Genomic DNA, 19,715 nt, shown 5'->3' on the forward strand with positions numbered 1-19,715 from the left:
AATTATGAAACTAAATAATTTTTGTCTTAGGTGTAATCAGGAGTTTAAACGCCGAGAAAGTCTTGCTCAAGCAGAAGATGGAGGAACATATTTTAGAGGCTTTGCTATGTTTTTAGCTGAACTCTTCTCTCAGTTGGAAGTAGGCCTTTTTTTTTTTTTTTGTTTAATTTACATATATTATGAATTATTAATTAAGAATCCCTTGAATTATTAATTTATGTAAAAACTTACTTTATTATATTTTAAAATTAATGAAAACTTAAATATCAGTAAAACATTATTTTATGTGTTTGGAATTATAATTTTAAAAGTTTTGTAGTATAAAAACTGTACACCATATCATCAAAATGAAAAGCATTTTCGGAATGCATGAAGAATTTGCAAAATTATGAAGTCTTAATATCATATTTTTGATTATTGGATGTTATTACTGTAATTAGATTTTATGAACTATTATTATCACATTTTAAAAAAGTTAGCCTCTAGCCATATGAAAAATACTGACACATGCAGTTAATTTTCCTGCCAAATGTGATATTTTGCAGAAAGTTAGAACCCCCCTTTTTTGTTGTTTACTATGACTGAAATTTAAAAATGGGTTTCTTTTGACATGTGATCGTTTGTTCTAACACCTGTGTTATTTTAGTAGGAAAGTAAATTTATTAATCTTTAGTTTTTAGGCTTATGTGTTAAACTTTTCTGTTTGTGCTAATGGAATTTGCTTTATGTTTTTGACAAAATAAATTACTAAATTGAAGTATAAATTCAATTAATGAGATTTAGTTCATGTTGGCTGTAATCATTTACTGATATTTAAATCACAATGAAATTTTAAAAAAATTCTAATGCTGCTAAAGAGTATTGACTGAATATACTTAAAATATATATTAAGAATAATGTAAACATGTGCTTCAAGAACATTCCTTTTTATTTATTTATTTATTTATTTTTTTTTTTTTTTACTTTTCTGTTACCAGCATGGGATTCAGAAATGTATGTGTGTGTACATACACATACATACATACCTACGTATGTATAGGCACACATACGTACATAACATGCATTCATATGTGTATACATTTCTGAATCCATTCCCCCCCCCCCAATAATAGAAAATATCAGCAACAGTGATTAGCTGTTGAGGCAATATTTCTATGGAATTATAGGTTCTAGCAAGATTTATAGACCCTCACTTAAATAATATCTGCACTTTTTCATGAATTTTTCGAAGTTTTTATAAAAGTTTCTGTATCTTCTGTTCTGTATTTCTGTTGTGTTCTGTAAAATCTTGCATTTAAAATTACTTTTTTTTTTTTTTTTCAGAAATTTTGCAATTTTTTGCAGCATCACCAAAGATTGCCATTTTTTTTAATTCGTGGGGGGGGGGAATCCTTTCCCCCTGTCTATAATACGAATTCTTTGGAGTACATTGCTAAATTTGGCGATTTAAAATCGATGTTCGTAAAAAAAAAAAAAAAAAAAAAAAAAAGAGTTGGTGATATGTGGATTTTGTGATAATGTTGTTAATAAATATACTAAAATTATTATATTGTTAAAATAGCAGTACCATAAAATTTTTTATTGAAAAAAAAATATTAAATTATCTTTGGATCCAAATGTGATGTTTTTTAAACTGTCTTTGCCTTTCATTTTGATGATTTTTCAAATATTCTGAGTATGAGATTTAAACAAAATCACAATAACAACCTCGTATTTAGTGTACATATATTAATACTTATATACTTGCTGACATTTATATGCACTATTTTGATGTGAAATTATTTGATAAACTATCTTTTCGTCTCTGTATTTGGTATGTAGATGACACTTTCGTGTTTTTTGATAGTAATAAAGAAGATTTATCCTAGATTTTATCTGTTATAAATTCAATTGATCCTGCCATCCAATTAACTCTTAAAATTGAATCCAACAATTCCCTTCCCTTGATAATCTTATAATCTGCACCACTGTGTACCATAAACCCTTTGCAGTTTGTTTACCACCCCATGCTAAGTCATGCCACTCTGTTAAGCAAAAAATGGCTTATTTTTACTATTATGTGTTTCGCACACTCAAAGTTTGTTCCTTGGAATCTTTGCTTACCAATGAACTTAATTATTTGAGAGCAGTTGCTATTGACCGAGGATTTTCTCCCGTGATCATTGATAAAGCCGTTAAAAATTTTTCTGATTCCATCAAAGAAGACATATACAATTTTTTAAGAATTATATCTATAAGGAATAGTTTTTTCACTGTTTGTCATATGTGACACATAACTGGCGTGTTTTAGGAAGTAATTTAAATCCTTAGTGGTATTGCTAGGCATATGCTTAATTGTATTATCACTTTCTGCTGTGTTTTATAATATCTATATGAACAAGTTTTAGAAAAGTCTGTTAAAAATTTCATTTTAATATTACAAATTTTAAATTTACTAATGGCATTTTAAACCAGTTGAACCTGTGATTTTGAAGACTTAAGTATACTTTCACCATGTTGCACTATTTTTTATGCTTAAAGTAATTTTTGCTATTTCCATAAAAGATAATCACAATAGCTATATAATCATTTTTAATGTGTGCTTGCAGTTTTGACTAAAAATCCATATATAAATGAAGCTATTTGCTACTAAACTAAAAGTTGAGTTTTCGTTTTGATTTTATTATAGGATTAAGGTTAGATATTGAGATGTATAATTGGAAGCAAGCTATTTTTTCCCTCAATATCAAGTACGCAGGACAACAGATATCTTTTAAAATAAAAAGAAATGAACATAAAAAGAAGTGAATATAAAGATGGAATGACATTGGTTAATCTGTCAACTTTAGTCTGTCAATCCAGTATCGCTCGTAAGGATGCAAGAGGTAGAGCAGGACAGGATGCAAGGGGAGAAACGTCAAAATCCTCTCCAGAGTCGTAAAAAGGACAAGCAGGTTCCAGAGCCAAGTTAATTGTAATTTTAATTTTGGAGATTAATGTTAATTTTAGAGTTAATGTTAATTTTGGAGACAATTGTGACCAGAAAATAACTGTAACTGTGCCATCAATTTATCATGAGGCCACTCAGGAATATCTTGAATGTGATTGAATCCAGGCTTTTGATCTCTTTTAGTGGCAATTTACTGAGAGAAGGAACTCATTAGTGTCCTTTTAATTATTGTCTTAATAGATTGGTAAGGCAGTTTCTGACTATTTAGCTGTAAAACAGAAGCCCTTCCTTTTTTTGCCAGAAAGTCTGTGGTTTCATTCCCTTCAATTCCCCAGTGGCCCGGAATCCACTGCAAGATAATTGTTTTATTACAGTATGACTAACATGCCAAAAGATTGATACAGTCATCAGTTTCTTTCATACGGGATGGGCCATGGTCTGAAGAGCTACTCTTGAATCCGAGAGAATCACTACTTTTAGAAAAACATTCCAGCCAGTTTTGTAGTTGAAGGGCCAATTGGATAGCAGCGATTTCTTTGTCGAAAGCTGACATGTTAGCACCAGCAGGAGAGTAAAATAAAACGAGCTCGCAAAAAACACACCAGCTCCTGCATTGACACAATCTTCTTGCCCTAGAACTATCTGTTAGAGACCCTGAGGCAATGCGAAACATGGTAATGGTTATTAAGTCTCATATGTCACAGACTTTAGGATTTCATCGCATTCCTCTACTTTTAACACATTCTAACTCAAGTCAAGGCAGACAGAAAAGGTTTTGTCTTCAACGGGGTAATAAAAATTTCTGTATTCCAAAATCGATGCCAAGTTGAGAAATCGTATTTATGACGCCTTGCACAAAGCCTCTCCAAGTCATTAGATCATGATCAGTCTCAGTAGAGATATGATCCCACATGGTCAGACCAGGAGTTCTAAAAATTTTCTCCCATAACAGTAAAGCACATTCCTTAATAACTAGACTGAGAGGACTGTTATTTGAGCATAACAATAAATAATCAATAGGGGGAGATTTTGCTACTCCAGTAATGAGACTCGAGACTTAATTTTGAAATTTTCAAGGGAATCGATTATTTTCTTAGAAGCAATAACAAGTGGTTCACAGCAGTATGTTATGACAGGCAGTATATAAGCATTATAGGTTTGATTTAAGGTAGATCTGGAGCAATCGCATTTGGAATCTGCTAAAATCTTCAAAAGAAACAGTCTTTTGATACATGGCTGAAGACATCGTCAATATGCAAATTCCATAAAGCTTTCTGTCAAAGGTTCCACCTAAATATTTGATCTTTTCTGATGTCAGGATATTGCAGTTTTTGTAAACTATCTGTGGGTAGAAAGGTTAATGCGATAGAGAAAAAAAGACTGCACAAATGTCTTATTTAGGTTTACTTTCATGTTATTTTGTTACTCAGACCATTTCCTTAAAATAAACATTGCTTTATTTAAGGTCTTTTCAGAAGTCTTTTTTTGCAACAGATGTGAGAGAATCAGTCCATACAGCTAGGTCATTGGTATACAGCAAACATTTGATTCCAGAAATAGATTTTAATATGAGAATACGTTGCCTTCACCTAGGGACTTTCATATTTTGAAGCCCTTGAGTGAACTCTTTCAATTCGGACAAGCTAATGAAAGCATTGAAAATGGACACACTGATATATATTGATTACCCTAACTTTCCTCTAATTTAAAATTTTTGAATTGCCCTAAATTGTCATCTGGTAGTGGGTTCTTTTCTCTGTGAGTCTGCAAAAATTGTACAAAAGAGTTAGCTACTTCTTTATCAGAGGCCAAAGTTTCTGTTCTTAAAACAAAAAGGCCATTTAGAGTCCTTATTGTGACCATCCGTAATCTCTGCTAAAATGCTAAAAGCCCTTTAGAAATCGAGGTTTGAAATGAATTTCCCAAAAGTTGAATGTCTTTCATGTAAGTAGAGTTTGTTTTATTACTGCAGCCTATCATCTCCAGGCCAGAACATCCTCTCAGTTCTGCATGACGTCTGAATCTGTCTTGCAACTGTGCCTGTTGGAATTGTTTTCTTCGCACAACAGATTTTTTTTTTTTTTTTCCCCGAATGATCTCGTATAGTCTTCCGATGTTTTGGTCAAAGTCTAAAGAACTGTGATCTAATTTGCTGTCTACAAGGGATTCAAAGTTCTTCCACCTGGTCTTTTTAAAGTTCCAAGAAATTCTGGGAACTGGTTTACTGTTTGGGGAAGTTTAAAAGGTGAATTTTGCAGCAACTTCGTTATCTCATGAGTTTGGATCTCTAAAAATCCACTATTTACTAATGGCCTTTCGTCAGGCGTGACCAGCAACAAAAAAAGTTGGTTTTATACCATTGTAATGTAAGTATGTATTTACACTGTGCACACACAAAAAAAAGACAGTTCTATATCTTGCGTTTTACTGGGCCAATTGATGAAATTCAGACTGCGTTTTTCTTGTCTCAAAAGCGCGATTTAGGATATATATTAGATTTATATATAGCATCATTCTAACACAGGTATTTTGACATAAAATCAGACTTTTTTTGAAATAACATGCCATTTTTTCAATACTTCGATTCTACGACTCAAATTATGCCTATATATTAAATTCTGTGAAATTTGCAAAGAAATTCAAAAATTTATCTTAGTGTATTTTTTTTCAGTTTTTGCCAAGAATAATGAACGTCTTAATTTATAGCAACTTATTTTCCTTTTCTTTTTTCATTGCAAACAAGCAGGAAAAAGTCATCTTTCATTCAGTTCATAATTTGAAATAACTTTAACAAAGTGGAATTGATTTTGAATGATAATAACGCCAAACCACATTTGGCGTTATTATCATTCAAAAACAAGATGTCAAATTTCAAAACCTCTCCAATATCTAAATTCGTGTATATCTTAGAAAATTATGAATAAAAACTTTAATTTTTTGCAGATGTGCCTAGAAATACATCTAAGACAATGTTAAAAATTTTATAGGTTATGATATAAACATTTTTCTTAAAAATTTATAAAAAATATTAAAAAATACAAATTTTAAAAATAAATCATAAAAAATGTGCAATTTATATTTGGATTCAGCCTAAATTTCAAATTCTGAAAGAAGGAATCAAGCAAGTTTAATATAAAAAAAAAAGATTAATAAATATGTATCAAATTCAATTAACTTTGACGAGCTAATTTTTTTAAAGACTAATCATGCAATTTTTACAAAACTTGGCAGTTTGGCATAATTCGAGTCGTAGAATCGAAATATTGAAAAAAATTGGCATGTCATTTCAGAAAAAGTCTGATTTTGTTTCAAAATACCTTAGAAGAATGCTATATATTAATCTAATATATATCCTAAGTCACGCTTTCAAGACATGGAAAATGCAAGTTGAATTTCATTAATTATCCCAGTAGAATGAGATATATAGAACTGTCCCCCCTTTTCGTGTGCAATGTACATTATTTTCATTATAAAATGAGTTGAAAAAGCTTTGTATTTAGCAGGTCCTCCACTTCGCCAACAAATCACCATAATCAGGTCTTGGTAAAGTCGTCAATAAATATGGTGTTCCTTGTGGCATCAATAATGAAAGGACTTTTCATCCAGACTAGAAAAAAAGGAGGAGAATAGATGGAGTATACTTTAAAATGTCTATCAGATTTCCAAACATCTAAAAGGGCTACTTCGCTTTTGTCATTGCCAAAGCTCATCTGTCTCACAATTTTAAATGCTGCAGTAAGGTGACCTCATGCCATTTGAAATGCCACTGGCCTTGGGAATAAGTCACAAATCCCTTAAAATTTGGTTGAGAAAAAATGTAATGTGTGCTCTTTTGCTTTTAATGTTTATACTCTTTTAGTAATACCTTAAATCCCTTATATATAATGTGCAGTCTGTTTTATGTAATTTTAAATTTGCACATTGATTAAAATGAGTTTGTTTAGTTGTTTTTAAATTCTTTTCAGGTGAAAAAGCAAAAAATTAGTGTGTTGGGTGACAATTTACCTTTTCTGATTAAAACTGTTTTAGCGTATGGATGTCCTGAAAATTTTAAATGTGCCTGCCAAATACTCAAGGTAATTTTTAAATATTTTTTAGAATTATATATTTGTACATGATTAATTTGAAAAATTAACATTTTGTGTGTTAATTAAGTGAAGTGTGATAGTAATATTTTAATTCATAGCTCGTCGGTGCATATTTGGAAGATTATGAAAGAGCAAAAATAGAAAACAATGGAATGGCACCTGAGATGGATAGTATAATGTGCACCTTAAAAAACCTCTCTAGTAATACTGAATATTCAAGGTAATAGTTAAACTAAAATTTCCAGTAAAGAGATTAAATTTTGTATTCTTTGATTAGTTTTATTTTGTCAATATTGTCCTTTATTTTATGTGAAAAAATAATTACGCTTATGTTTAAAGGTAATGCAAAATATATTACTTCCAATAATCATATTTGTGTGAAAATTGGTTTTCAGTTTAAAAAAGTGTATTTAGTACTATTTTAATAAGTGTATTTAGTGCTATTTAAGTAAGACAAAAATGTGTGGTAGGTGCTTTTGTTTCAATTAATAAATTTATTATCTAATATTTATGTGAACAAACTTTAATAAACTGAGAACAGATTTAAAAGTAAAATAAAAATTCAAGCTGATGAGATTTCCAGTAAGCCGGAAAAAGTTTTAAGATTTTAATGCATACTAACAAAGTAAAACAAAAACATTCCATAAAAGGTTTAAGTAAGTACTTTACCTTTTGATTTGTCAAAGGAAATATATTAAATGTTTAAACCAGACTAATAATGTATATAGGAAACAGTTCCATTGTTTTTTTATCAAAAATAATTAAAATACAAGTTAATAAAATATAATTTGTGGTTTAAATAAAAATATAAACTGCATTCTGAAAATTATTTTCTAAGTCCATCATTTTATTCATGATATTTTTGAGGGTGACTAAAGGATCAAGTTAAACTAAAGCCATGCTATTTTAAATTTAAGGATTATCAAAAGGAAGTTTGGGATGTGATCTTAAAGTTCAAGATAATCTCATTTAGTTTTATTATTGAGAAAGAAATGTAAAGAAAATAATTTCAGCATTATTTGATAAAAGTTTTACTTTGAACAATGTTTCAAAGATGTTTGTCTTTGTGAAAGCATTCAGTTTGACTTAATAAAGCATTGCAAGTTCATGCATAATTGTTCTGATTCCGCTAGCATGTAAAGTGGCAATATTAAACAAAAGATTTATAATATTCTCAATTTATTTACTTAGTCATTTGCTGATTTTATAAAAAGTGATGAATATAATAATATGAAGGCCCCATGAATGACTGAATGAATAAGACTACTGAGCATAATTAGGGCTCATATTCTTGCAGATGGTTTGGTTGTGTAAACATTTTTATGGTTCTCCCATGTGTATTGGAAATATGAACATTTCTTTTAGAAAGTCCTCTACAAAAGCATCTTTACCCTCAGGCAGTAGCTCTGGATTGCTTTGCATAATCAGTTAAGTGAACAATATGGAGATTTTCTGTTTTATTTTTATGTATTCTGAAGCTTTGTGGACTGAAACTGAATTTTTTGTATTGGCAATGTCAATTCCTATGGATTTTCCTTTAACTATTTAGCTTGAGTCTGAGGACCAAATATATGAAATTTATCAAATAAACTTGGTAATTCATACACTATTAAAAAATGGTTTTGATCTTTTAATGTAGTTTATGAGAAAATTGTAATTGGATGAGTTTTAGTGTTGCACGTGTTACAAAATGGTTTGTGTTCTGTTTATCTTATTACTAGCTGAGCATTTTTCATCAGCTGAGTGGAGAATATTCTGAAATGTGAACTGAATATAGTAATTAGTACAGAACATTGTTAGATGTAATAGTTAACCACCGTCATGGTTAGTTATACTTTTGTCCGACAGGCTGCAAAAGACACTTTGTCAAAGAGCTATAGTTGTATTTATTTACTGCTTGTTAAATGATGATCTGTAAAAACATGTTCACAACAAATATGTTGTTTTCATCCTATTTTCTATGGTGTAATTATATATGTTGATTACCTGAAAATGAATATAGAAATAGACTTCTGTGCATAGAAGATGCAAATTAGGTGATTGACAGTGTGTTATAATTCAGGTGTGTAGTTTTGTTTAAGAGTGGCATGACTGCCTTAAACCAGTCATGAGATTTTGTGCAATTGGTATATATTATCTTATAATTTATATTTTGCTTTTTTACTTTCTTAATATTTATAATGTAAGTATCATCTCAATCAATGGATTAATTTGTGATTTTACCTCTCATTTTAACCTATGCCATTTGACTTAAAATATACCTGCTATTTATTTAAACTGAGCAAGTGCATGACAAAATGAGACATAAAAGAAAATGTGAACGTAAAGCTAACTGTTAGTAAAACGAAAATAAAATGTCACTAATCTTCTTTCAAATGTGTCCAACTATTATAAGGGTAAAATATATAATGCTACCTGATAAATTTTTTAAAGGTAATCTTATTCTCAAATTTGTTGTATAATTATGTTTATTAAATTATGCTTAAGAATAATGCATTCTGCTTGTGAATTTATTTTATTCTTAGGATGGTATCACAAAAGTGAAGTTTGGGCATAGCTAATATCTTTAATTGAATTTATTCAGTTCCCGGTTGTTGATGAGTCCTTAATTTTTTTCAATAATGGTCCTTAAAAGTATTTAATTTCCATGTGCAGAAATGATTACGAACCCTGTATTAGTTATGATTTATAAACATATCTATGTAGAGGGCAAAGAATGGGGTTAATTGGTAGAGCAGAGAAGTAGGGGAACACAAGAAGAGGTCACCTTATAAGGTATTTCTCCCACTTCCCTAGCGTATCTTCATGGTGTAGTGGTTCTGCACACTGAGCCGGTATTCCAGAGGTTCGTGGTTCGATTCCCGGCGAAGGCGGTTGCATATTTTTCATCTTTTCTGCTTCCAATTAACCTAATGTCTCTACAACCTAACATTTGAATATCCATCAACACATCATATGAAAACTCTGGAGTTGCTTTTTAACCCTTTGCGGTGCAGTGTGTCCGGTCTGCACATACCTAAAAATTTCCTTCTGCACGCACAGAAAAATTCAATGAAAGAGGATTTATAGGTTACTATAGGTTACTTTGAACCTTCTTTATTTATAGTAGATGACAGCTCAACACAAACCAGTCCATATATTTTAGCCATGTTTAGTTTTTTAAAAACCTTATTTTTCAAAGAAATCTTCCAGATTTTTTTAGAGTATAAAAGGAATTGTTTGAAAAAAAATTTCTATGTTATTTTTTTGGCTGTATGCTAATCTTCTTATTCTATATTAGTTTTAAATTTTTACCTTGAAATCTTGCCTATCAAACGGCGAACCCTAGGTGTGCCCAGACCAGGCTCATCGATAATCTAGGACAGCTGAGAGTCTGTATTTTGTTTCTCCGCATCTCATTGGTCAGTTCATTGACAACAATGCTTGTTTCAGCACTCTTTTCAAAGCTCTATTCAATCAGTGTGCCACTCTGGGCACATCAACAGAATTAAAACAGTAAGTACTACAGTCAAAAGTCGTTAATTCGGACACCCATAATCCGGAATGATCAATTATCCGGATCTCAAAGCTAAAATCTTTCTGTGCATGCGCCGCGTTGACGCATGCTCATAGGCGTTTTACGCATGCGCGCAAGACATCTACGACTGCGCATATGCGTCTGTGCAAGCGCAGAATACGTTTTCGCGTGCGCATTTAATGTATAACGGACGGTATAAGCTAAAATTATCTAATTATCTATTTCAGTTAATGTTGATGATTGCGTTGTTCCTTAATCTTCGAATTGGATCTGGCTTATTATTTTTTGCAGACTGTAAGAGCAATTTTATAAAAGTAAGCTTGAACTTTCGATTATGTCAAATAGAATTTCCAATGCTGGAGCTCCCAAAGGATCTAGAAAACGAAAGTATGATTCGATGTCCATCAAACAAAAAACAAATTGCTACAAAAAATGGATAAAGGTATATCCTTTGTTTATCTAACCGTTCCGAAATCTGTTTATCAATTTCACGCTGCTCTGCGTGGGAAAAAAAGACCAATGCCCACAACATCTACCAAAGAGGAGCTAGGCCCTTATGCTGCAAGCCCTTAAGTTGGTTTTAGATCATCAGGCTGCCGTAGAAGCTTTCATCAACTGTTCTGTTGCTGTATGAAAGATATACAATGTTAGATTTTATGCAAGGAAACCAATGGTTTATGTTACACTCAATCCATCATCCAATGGGGCACGTTTAAGGGAAACGGGACTGATACTGTCAACTGACAAGTCCAGATAGAGCCACTTGAATTAAGATTCCAGTTTATTTTGATCTGGAGGTGAAGAAAATGCAACTTGCCTTTGCTTATTCATAAAAGATTCTGTTTTTACAGAAGCATTCTAATGATCTTTGTGTTAGAATCATAAAAAATGACACACCAGGTGTATATGTTTGATTGAGGTCCTGTAATTTGGTTTCAAATATAGAATCAGGTCGAGGAGCCCCATGTAATTCTGTTTAGGACTACTTTGGGGCCATATTTTTTGTTATTAGACAATGCTTATCTGTAAGCATCTCTGGTACTGGTCTTGAGCATTTTGTGAGATGTCTTAGGTTGTGGAATTACAGAATGAAAAATGTTTCCCTCCAGGGAAAATAAACACTTTTCAATATTTTCTGCACTGTTTTTTATATTTCAAAATAATGTGACAATACAGCATCATTCATTTATTGTAAAATACTCATATCTTAAACTCATTGGGATAACTGTTTGTAATTAATTGTTTTTATTTGTTCTCTTTGAATCAAAGGGAAGTTTGTCTATGATTTCATAACTCATAGCCCTGTTGCTAATTCCTTCAAATAATCATAAATATTTTAAAGTTTTATGACCATATGTAACTCTGCAATGATTGTTTCTTAAGAATCTAAAATATTTGAAGTCAACTTTTATTACTTTCCCCTCATTATCTAGCTTATTTCTTGATAAGCCATCTGCTGTAATATTTTATTTTCTTATGGTATGTTTAAATTATGTTCTTGTAATTTAAGTTTTCATCTTAAAAGTTTTGGCAACATATTCTTCATAGAAAATAGACAATATTATAACTTATTTTGTGTATACAGTAGCAGTCTCCTTCCTAAAATTTACTTTAAATTTATGAACAACCAGCGAGTCCACTAACATTTTTCTTTTGTAGCCGTATAATTTCTTTAAGTGTTTTGTTAAAATTCACTCTTGATTTTTCTGTTTTGCACAAGCACAGCTAATACTGCAAAATCAGATGCATCGGCCACGATTTGTATCTTAACCTTTGACTCAAGAAATTTCAAGAGTTAAGCCTCGTTTCCACTACTGCGTACGAACGCGTTGCGTCAATTGAAGACACGCCTATGGCATCCGTACAAGCGTTTCCGCTGCTGCGCATGCGTAGAATATTTTCATTTTCCGCCGCTAGGTGTCACTGTAATATTTTGGCGCCAAACAAGCAGTTCGCGAGTTACGACGTTGAACATCTGAATTTTTCCCGCTTAAGCGAGTATTGTTTGTTTTGGATTTGATATGGATCCTGACATAGAACGCAGAAACGTTTTGTTTACTAAATACCATGTTATTGGAAATTTTTATTTCTGCTTATGAACTGTGAAAGTAAAGTATGCTAGCAATTTTTAGATAAGTAAAGTTATAATGCATATTATGAACATCACTAATTCCATAGAAGCCTTAAATATTAATGAAATAATATATAGTGAAAAACTGTTAGTGAAAAAATAAGCAAATAAATATATAAAATAAAAAAGTTAAAGGAATTAAAAAATAGTTAGTACTTTAAAATACAGAGCAACTGTAAAGAAAGGTTCACAATATTTACACAAAATTTGCTATGCATGTATACCGCTGACTTCAGGGTCATAGCTGGATAATTTATTAGAAATCTTGTTTGTTTTAAAATGCACTATGGGCAGTTATATTTTATGCATAATCCATAAAATATTTTTAATTCATATCTCTAAGATTTTCCTCTTTATATATACACACATTAGGTAAAGAAAATGGAAATATTTAATTAATTCCTGCGCTTCTGCTGGAGAGGACTGAAGTTAAAAGCAATTATTATAGTAATTTTTTCTTAAAAAAATGTTTAGGGCATTAATACTGTCTCATGTTAATTGGAATGAAAGTTTAGAGTCAAAAACATCCCAAAGTCTGAGCACATGTATATACATTCACATAAAAGTGAAACGAAAATATATATATATATATCTACAGGGTTTCAAAATAAATTAGATTTAAATAATTCTCAAGGAATGGAATTTGATTTTAACAAACATTTTCTATTAATAAAAAGCAAATTTAAAGTTAATTAAATTTAAATGAAATCTAATGCAAACAAATAAATAATTAATTATCGCTGCGAAATAATATACAATACAGTCAAAAGTCGTTAATTCGGACATCTATAATCCGGACCTCAAAGCTAAAAACTTTCTGCGCATGCGCCGCGTTGACACATGCGCATAGGCGTTAACGCGTGCGCGAAGACTTTTTACGTCTGCGCATATGCGTGTGCGCAAGTGCAGAATACGTTTTCGCGTGTGCGTTTTATGTATAACGGACGGTATAAGCTAAAATTATCTAATTATCTATTTCAGTTAATGTTGATGATTGCGTTGTTCCTTAATTTTCGAATTGGATCCACCTTATTATTTTTTGCAGACTGTAAGAGCAATACTATAAAAGTAAACTTGAACTTTCGATTATGTCAAAAAGAATTTCCGATTCTGGAGCTCCCAAAGGATCGTACAAAACGAAAGTGTGTTTCGATGTCCATCAAACAAAAAGTGGAATTGCTGCAAAAAATGGATAGACATGAAGAATGTGACAGAGAGGTTAGTGAAAATGAAAAAATTTCAATTGACAAGTTAGTCGGTTTTCTCGGCACAGCAATTAACAGGACTTGAACAGCGGAACTTTGTAGCTGAACAAGAAATTATGTCTGTTTATAGAATTAAAGAGAAAGTATTATCACATAAAACGAAGCAGCTTAAACAACTTACATTTAAAGAACTGTTTAATAAAGTAAACAAATAAATATTAAGCTTTTTTTTTTTGTAAATTTTGATACCCTTTAGATCATAATTGTTCTTTATTTCATAAATTACGGTTTCATATTTTTAATTTTAGAATTTCTGCATGCCATCTTACGAGATTTAAACTGATGATCTATAATCCGGAATCGCCGAAGTCCCAACAAGTCCGGATTAACGACTTGACTGTATCATTTAAATTCTGAGAGCATATGTAAATCAAGTGCAAGTATCAAAATCCATGAATAAATTTTTAATTCCAAAAATTTAAAAATAAATTTTTGGAATTCTATATAAATTTTTAATTCCAAAAATTTAAAAATAAATTTTTGGAATTCTATATTTATTCATGGATTTTGATACTTGCACTTGATTTACAAATGCTCTCAGAATTTAAATGATATTGTAGATTAGTTTGCAGCAATAATTATTCATTTATTTATTTGCATTAAATTTCATTTAAATGTAATTAACTTTAAATTTGCTTTTTATGAATAGAGAAAGTTTGTTAAATTTAAATATATATATGTACAGGTTATGCTTTAAATTAGTATTATATAATTTTCAAACTTTTTTGCGGGGGGAAATTTAGATAAATAAAAGCATAAATAAAACAATATATTTAATGCATATAATAATAGAAATAAATTATAAAACATGAATATAGATCAAAAAGCTGAGAAAGTTGCAGACAGGGTACAAAAAGCGTATGGGATTCGAACTCACAACCCCCAAAAGTAAACATTGTTACCGTCAGCTTTACCACTAAGCTAGTATCACTCGGGAGTTGTATGCATATTTTGGCTTGTATACATCATCAAGTAAATCAATTCTTAAAACTAAATTTTTTGGTTCTATTTCAGTGTGCTATCGTCTGAAAATTTCCCCAGAGTTTGTTCTTCAGCTTCTAGTACATTTTTTACAAAAAACATTATCTTTTAAAGTGGTGTTCCGATTGAAGTTAAACGGGCTGCTAAAAATATATTTCATATGCTTACAAATATATGTTAGTCAAAAAGATATATTTATAAGGGGAAATAAAAATTTAACATACTCCTTAATGCAGTGGAATATTTAAAAGGCTATCAAATTTAATTTATAATTAACATTTTTATCTGTTTCAAAAGAAAAAAATAACAAATCTTTTTATCATATCTAATTTGCTATAGCAGTTTGATATAGTCAGACATTCATTTTCATTAAAAGTAAATGAGTATGCAGAACTAGGAAATTTTGTCAGGACAAATTTTGCTATTTCATGGACTTGGAATTATAATTTTTGGCCGCTGATTTTCTTGAACTGAATTTCTTGGCCGCCTGATCTGCAAACAAGTACTGTAGTTGCAGTTATCTTATTTTTTTTTTATCTTTTTTTAACTGAATTCAGCTGATTGCTGACTTTTTCAGTGCGCAAATTTCTTTTTATAATGTTAATTCAGCTATAATGTATTTTTAGCAAAACATTCTTTCCCTAAGCCAGCGTTCATCGCTACTTCTGCCGCCATTCATTGTTGGTGACAACACCTGATTGCTCCTTTTCTACCTCGTGACAACGCATCCGCAGACATACGGATAGAAGTTGAACATTGTTGAACTCCATCCGTACGTCATCCGTCACCGAACATCGACCGGATTGCAGATGTCAATCAAAGTGAATTCGCTCACTGATTGGAGAAACGCATACGCAGCAGTGGAAACGAGCCTTTAATGCCACTTTGAATTTTCCAAATGTGGAATTTTCTTCTGCTAAGTGAATTTGTTATAGGAGCGGAATCTGTAATGAAAGCACTGTGACAGGAGCATAAACCTCAAAATTGTTTTAATTTCTTTGCTGTGTTTGCTGACGAGTAATTTTTTATCACGAAAGTTTTTTTGAACTTCTGTTTCTATTCCGCAATCTGATATTTTATATACCATATGCCATAATTCTTTGGCTGCGAATTTACATTTTGCTGCATTTACTTATCACTGCTTCTCTTTAGAAGCGCAAAAATTCCGTTCAAACCCCTCAATGTGTTTTACTGGTGACTATTTTATCATTCAAGTACATGAATTATTGATTTGCCTAGTACAAGCCTAAAATTTTTTCCTTGGATCTTCTAAAATGTAGCAGATGCCCTGCATAGGCCAAATGGCATTCTGAGAAAAACATATGGCTCAGATTTTATAATAAATGCTATTTTCAGTAAGTAATCAGATTTTACACATATTTGGGAATATCCAGATGCGAGATCCAATGTGATCATACATTTTGTTGATTTAATTCTGATTATTTCTTTAATTATTGATAACGGTTAATCTGGATATTTTATTATTGTGTTTTAATTTTCTGCAATCAATAGTGAATCACCAGATGGCTGGAGGCAAATTATTTTCTTTCTGCATAACACTACAGAGCTAGCATAGGGACTAATCATGGGGATTATTATTTTGCCCCCTTTTTTTTTAAAACATTTGTAATATATGCCTTTGTATGATTGTTATCGCATTTTTCCAGTTTTACTCTACACATGGGTCTTTGTCTCCCATTTTGATCTCATGACTTCCCACATGCGTTAACCCTGGGGTTTCATGAAATAAATCTGAAAATTTTCGTTTCAGCAGTTCAGACTTCTCACCCGAAGGCAATTCCAAAGCTGGTGGCTCCACCTCCTTCTCATTTGCTGTGTTCATGTATTATTACACCAATTCTTCCTCAAAATCAATTAATGAACCAGCTGTATTCAAGAAATCCATCTCCAAAATCAATAGTAAATCATCAGTGGAATTTTCTAATCCCCCAAAATACCACCTTTTTTGCTACCCATTCTTAATTTGCACATTCAGAGTCACACGTTGTATGCATTCACTGTGTTTCCTTGCACTTTACAACCTTAGTTTTTGTAATGTAAAAAAAAAAAAAAAAAAAAAAAAAAAACTTTCTAAGATTTTCTTAAATGTTTTCTGCAAAAAATTTAAATTTATGCCTTGACCCATCAAGAGTGCTGTTGATGGGATCCAGTTCAAAATGATTTGCTAATTTGGCAGGTAAATATTTTTAATCAAAATCATATTTCATTGAATTGAAGTTTTTTCTTTATTCTGGGATGTCTGATCTCTGGTGACTGGTGGAAAGGAGAAGTTATAGTGAGGGTTTAAATTGTAATAATTGTTTAATTAATATAAATTCAATAATACAACCTACTTTTTTTAGAATAAATTATTTTATAGAAAAAAGTTACAATACAGCTTACCATTTAGAAAAAAGTTACAATACAGCTTACCATTGAAGAACTGTTTAATGGATATTTAATTTGTTCATATACATTTGTTAGTATGCCGTATGTTTTGTAGAAGTCCTGTTTTATTCATGCATAGTTAAGGTTATGTTGAAATATATACATTATGAAATTAATTTTCTAAAATTGCTATGGTTTCGTTTTAGAAGGCTTCATTGTGATTAAAAACCATAAAATTGACTTACTTAAAGCATCAAATATGAAATATGAATATAAAGTTAAAATCAGTTTTTGAAATGTAATCTTGTGGATTTGTTTATATAATTTCATATTTCGGTTTGTATTCAAAGTTATAGTTAAAAGTATTGCTTTATACTTTAGGAGCATTCAAGACATGATCAACAGTGTTATCAAATTGCAAGAAAGTAACTGGGGTAGGACTGTACATTCAGAAAATTCAGGATATGAAACTCCTCCACCTACATCTGTGGTAAATCTTTTGAAAGTTTTTCTTTGTTCCTGAAATGTAATAAAAACCTGAGTTTAAGTAGAAATAGTTAACACATTTCAAACAAACTTATTAGTTATGTAATAAATTTTAACACTGAGTGTGAAATATATGCAATTTATGTACAATGGCTCCCAAAAGTGTTCGTACACTTAATGATTTTCATTGAAATAAGGCTCTATCCATTAATTAAAAGTAAACTTTCTGAATGAGATTTTAATGCTAATATGTATAATCTATTTGTAACAAAATCATATGAAATATTTAAAAAATATAGCAAAACTTTATTTTTAAGAAATTAATAATAAAAAATGACAAACATTTTATCTCACAAACGTCTTTCTACACTTCAAAAAAAAAAATCTTGACATATTAGTAAATATTTTCATTTTTCGTTAAATTAATATTTAGTAGGATATCCTTTACCATCCACAACAGCTTTTAAGCATCTGGGAATAGATTTTACTATTTTTTTTTTATAATATCTGTATCAATGTTCATTCATTCTTCCATCATAACTGTTTTGAGTTCGCTTTTTGTTGTGATGTCGTGTTTTCGTACTTTAACCTCCAGTTCTTTCCAAATGTGTTGGAATGGGGTTTAAATCTGGTGACTGAGGTGGTGTTTTAAAAACCTGTGGACAATTATAGAGACACCACAAGCGAACGTTGAGAGCCATATGCTTAGGATCGTTATCATGATTAAAAATAAAGTTGTTTCCAATACCCAAATTTTAGGGTCATAATTTTAAATTGTCTCTTAAAATATTTAAATAAAGAGAATGATTCATTATGCCATCAATAAATACCAAATTACCTAGTCCTGATACTGCCATGACCTCCACTGAAGTTCCTCATTTTTTTTGCTCCATATAGTTATTCGACCATCGGAACCAAAAATGTTAAATTTGCTTTCGTGGGCAAATAGGACATTATTCCAGTACGTTTTGGGTGTATTTATCATTGATTTTGCGAATGAAAGCCTAAGCTTTCTGTTTGTCTTACTAACAAAAATTTTTTATGGGCAGAACGCCCATGTAATCCATATTCTCTGAGAACTCGTCGAACAGTTTCATGTGAAATTGAAGTAGAAAACTTTGCATTAAATTCTGCAGAAACTTTTACAGCACTCAAACATGGGTTTTTCACAAATTTTCTAATAATAAATCTCTTATCACATTTAGTTAACTTTCTCGGTCGACCTTTTCTTACCTTGTTTTCAATCCAATTTTCTTCTTTAAAGCATTTTATCACATACTGCACTGTAGAATGGGATAAATTAACTAATTTAGTGATATTTCGAATTGATTTACCACTACTATGGTGAAAAATTATCAATTTTTGAATGCTGTTTGTAATTTCTTTACGATTGTGACCCAGTTTTTAATAATAAATAGAATATTATGAAGTAAACAATTAAAAATTAAAGCAAACAATTTTTTAAATGCCACCACAATGCAAAAATTAAAAAAAGTGGCAAACGATAATTCTAATTTTGATTTTATCCAAAAATATTTCAGTGTACGAAGACTTTTGTGTGATAAAATGTTCGTCATTTTTTTATTATTAATTTCTTAAAAATAAAGTTTTGTTATATTTTAAAAATCAAATTCAAAAGAAAAATTAACTAACATTTGCCAAAACAACAAACTGACACGTGGTACATTTGTTTTAAATCAGTGCGTTCTTTTATTAAATTTGAAAGACTTATCTTATGCATAGCTGAGTGGCAACACATTACTTTTAACTCACTAAGTTTTCTGATTAAATTTGAAATATAAATATTTTATGCAGTGCAGAGTGGCAATACATTGTTTTTTAATTGCTGAGTTTGTTAAACAATAATTCATGAAATTTGCACAGAATATGAAAGAGATGTAATTTTAAAAAAAATTCAAAATTCCAAGTT

General features: G+C 30.6%; 1 protein-coding gene across 1 annotated transcript in view; it reads left to right on the forward strand.

Annotated features, from left to right (window-relative positions):
• Paip1 (Poly(A) binding protein interacting protein 1) overlaps positions 1-19,715 on the forward strand; it is an 85,487-nt gene that overhangs the window by 42,267 nt on the left and 23,505 nt on the right. Inside the window, exons 5-8 of the mRNA XM_085818828.1 lie at positions 31-139; positions 6,895-7,005; positions 7,116-7,237; positions 17,681-17,789. Of these exons, the coding sequence (XP_085674954.1) occupies positions 31-139; positions 6,895-7,005; positions 7,116-7,237; positions 17,681-17,789 (451 nt within the window). The remainder of the gene's footprint in view (positions 1-30; positions 140-6,894; positions 7,006-7,115; positions 7,238-17,680; positions 17,790-19,715) is intronic.

The sequence above is a fragment of the Stegodyphus dumicola genome, chromosome 6, assembly GCF_044657685.1.
Source record: "Stegodyphus dumicola isolate Sdum_Otavi_A_Nest chromosome 6, ASM4465768v1".
NCBI lineage: Eukaryota > Metazoa > Arthropoda > Arachnida > Araneae > Eresidae > Stegodyphus > Stegodyphus dumicola.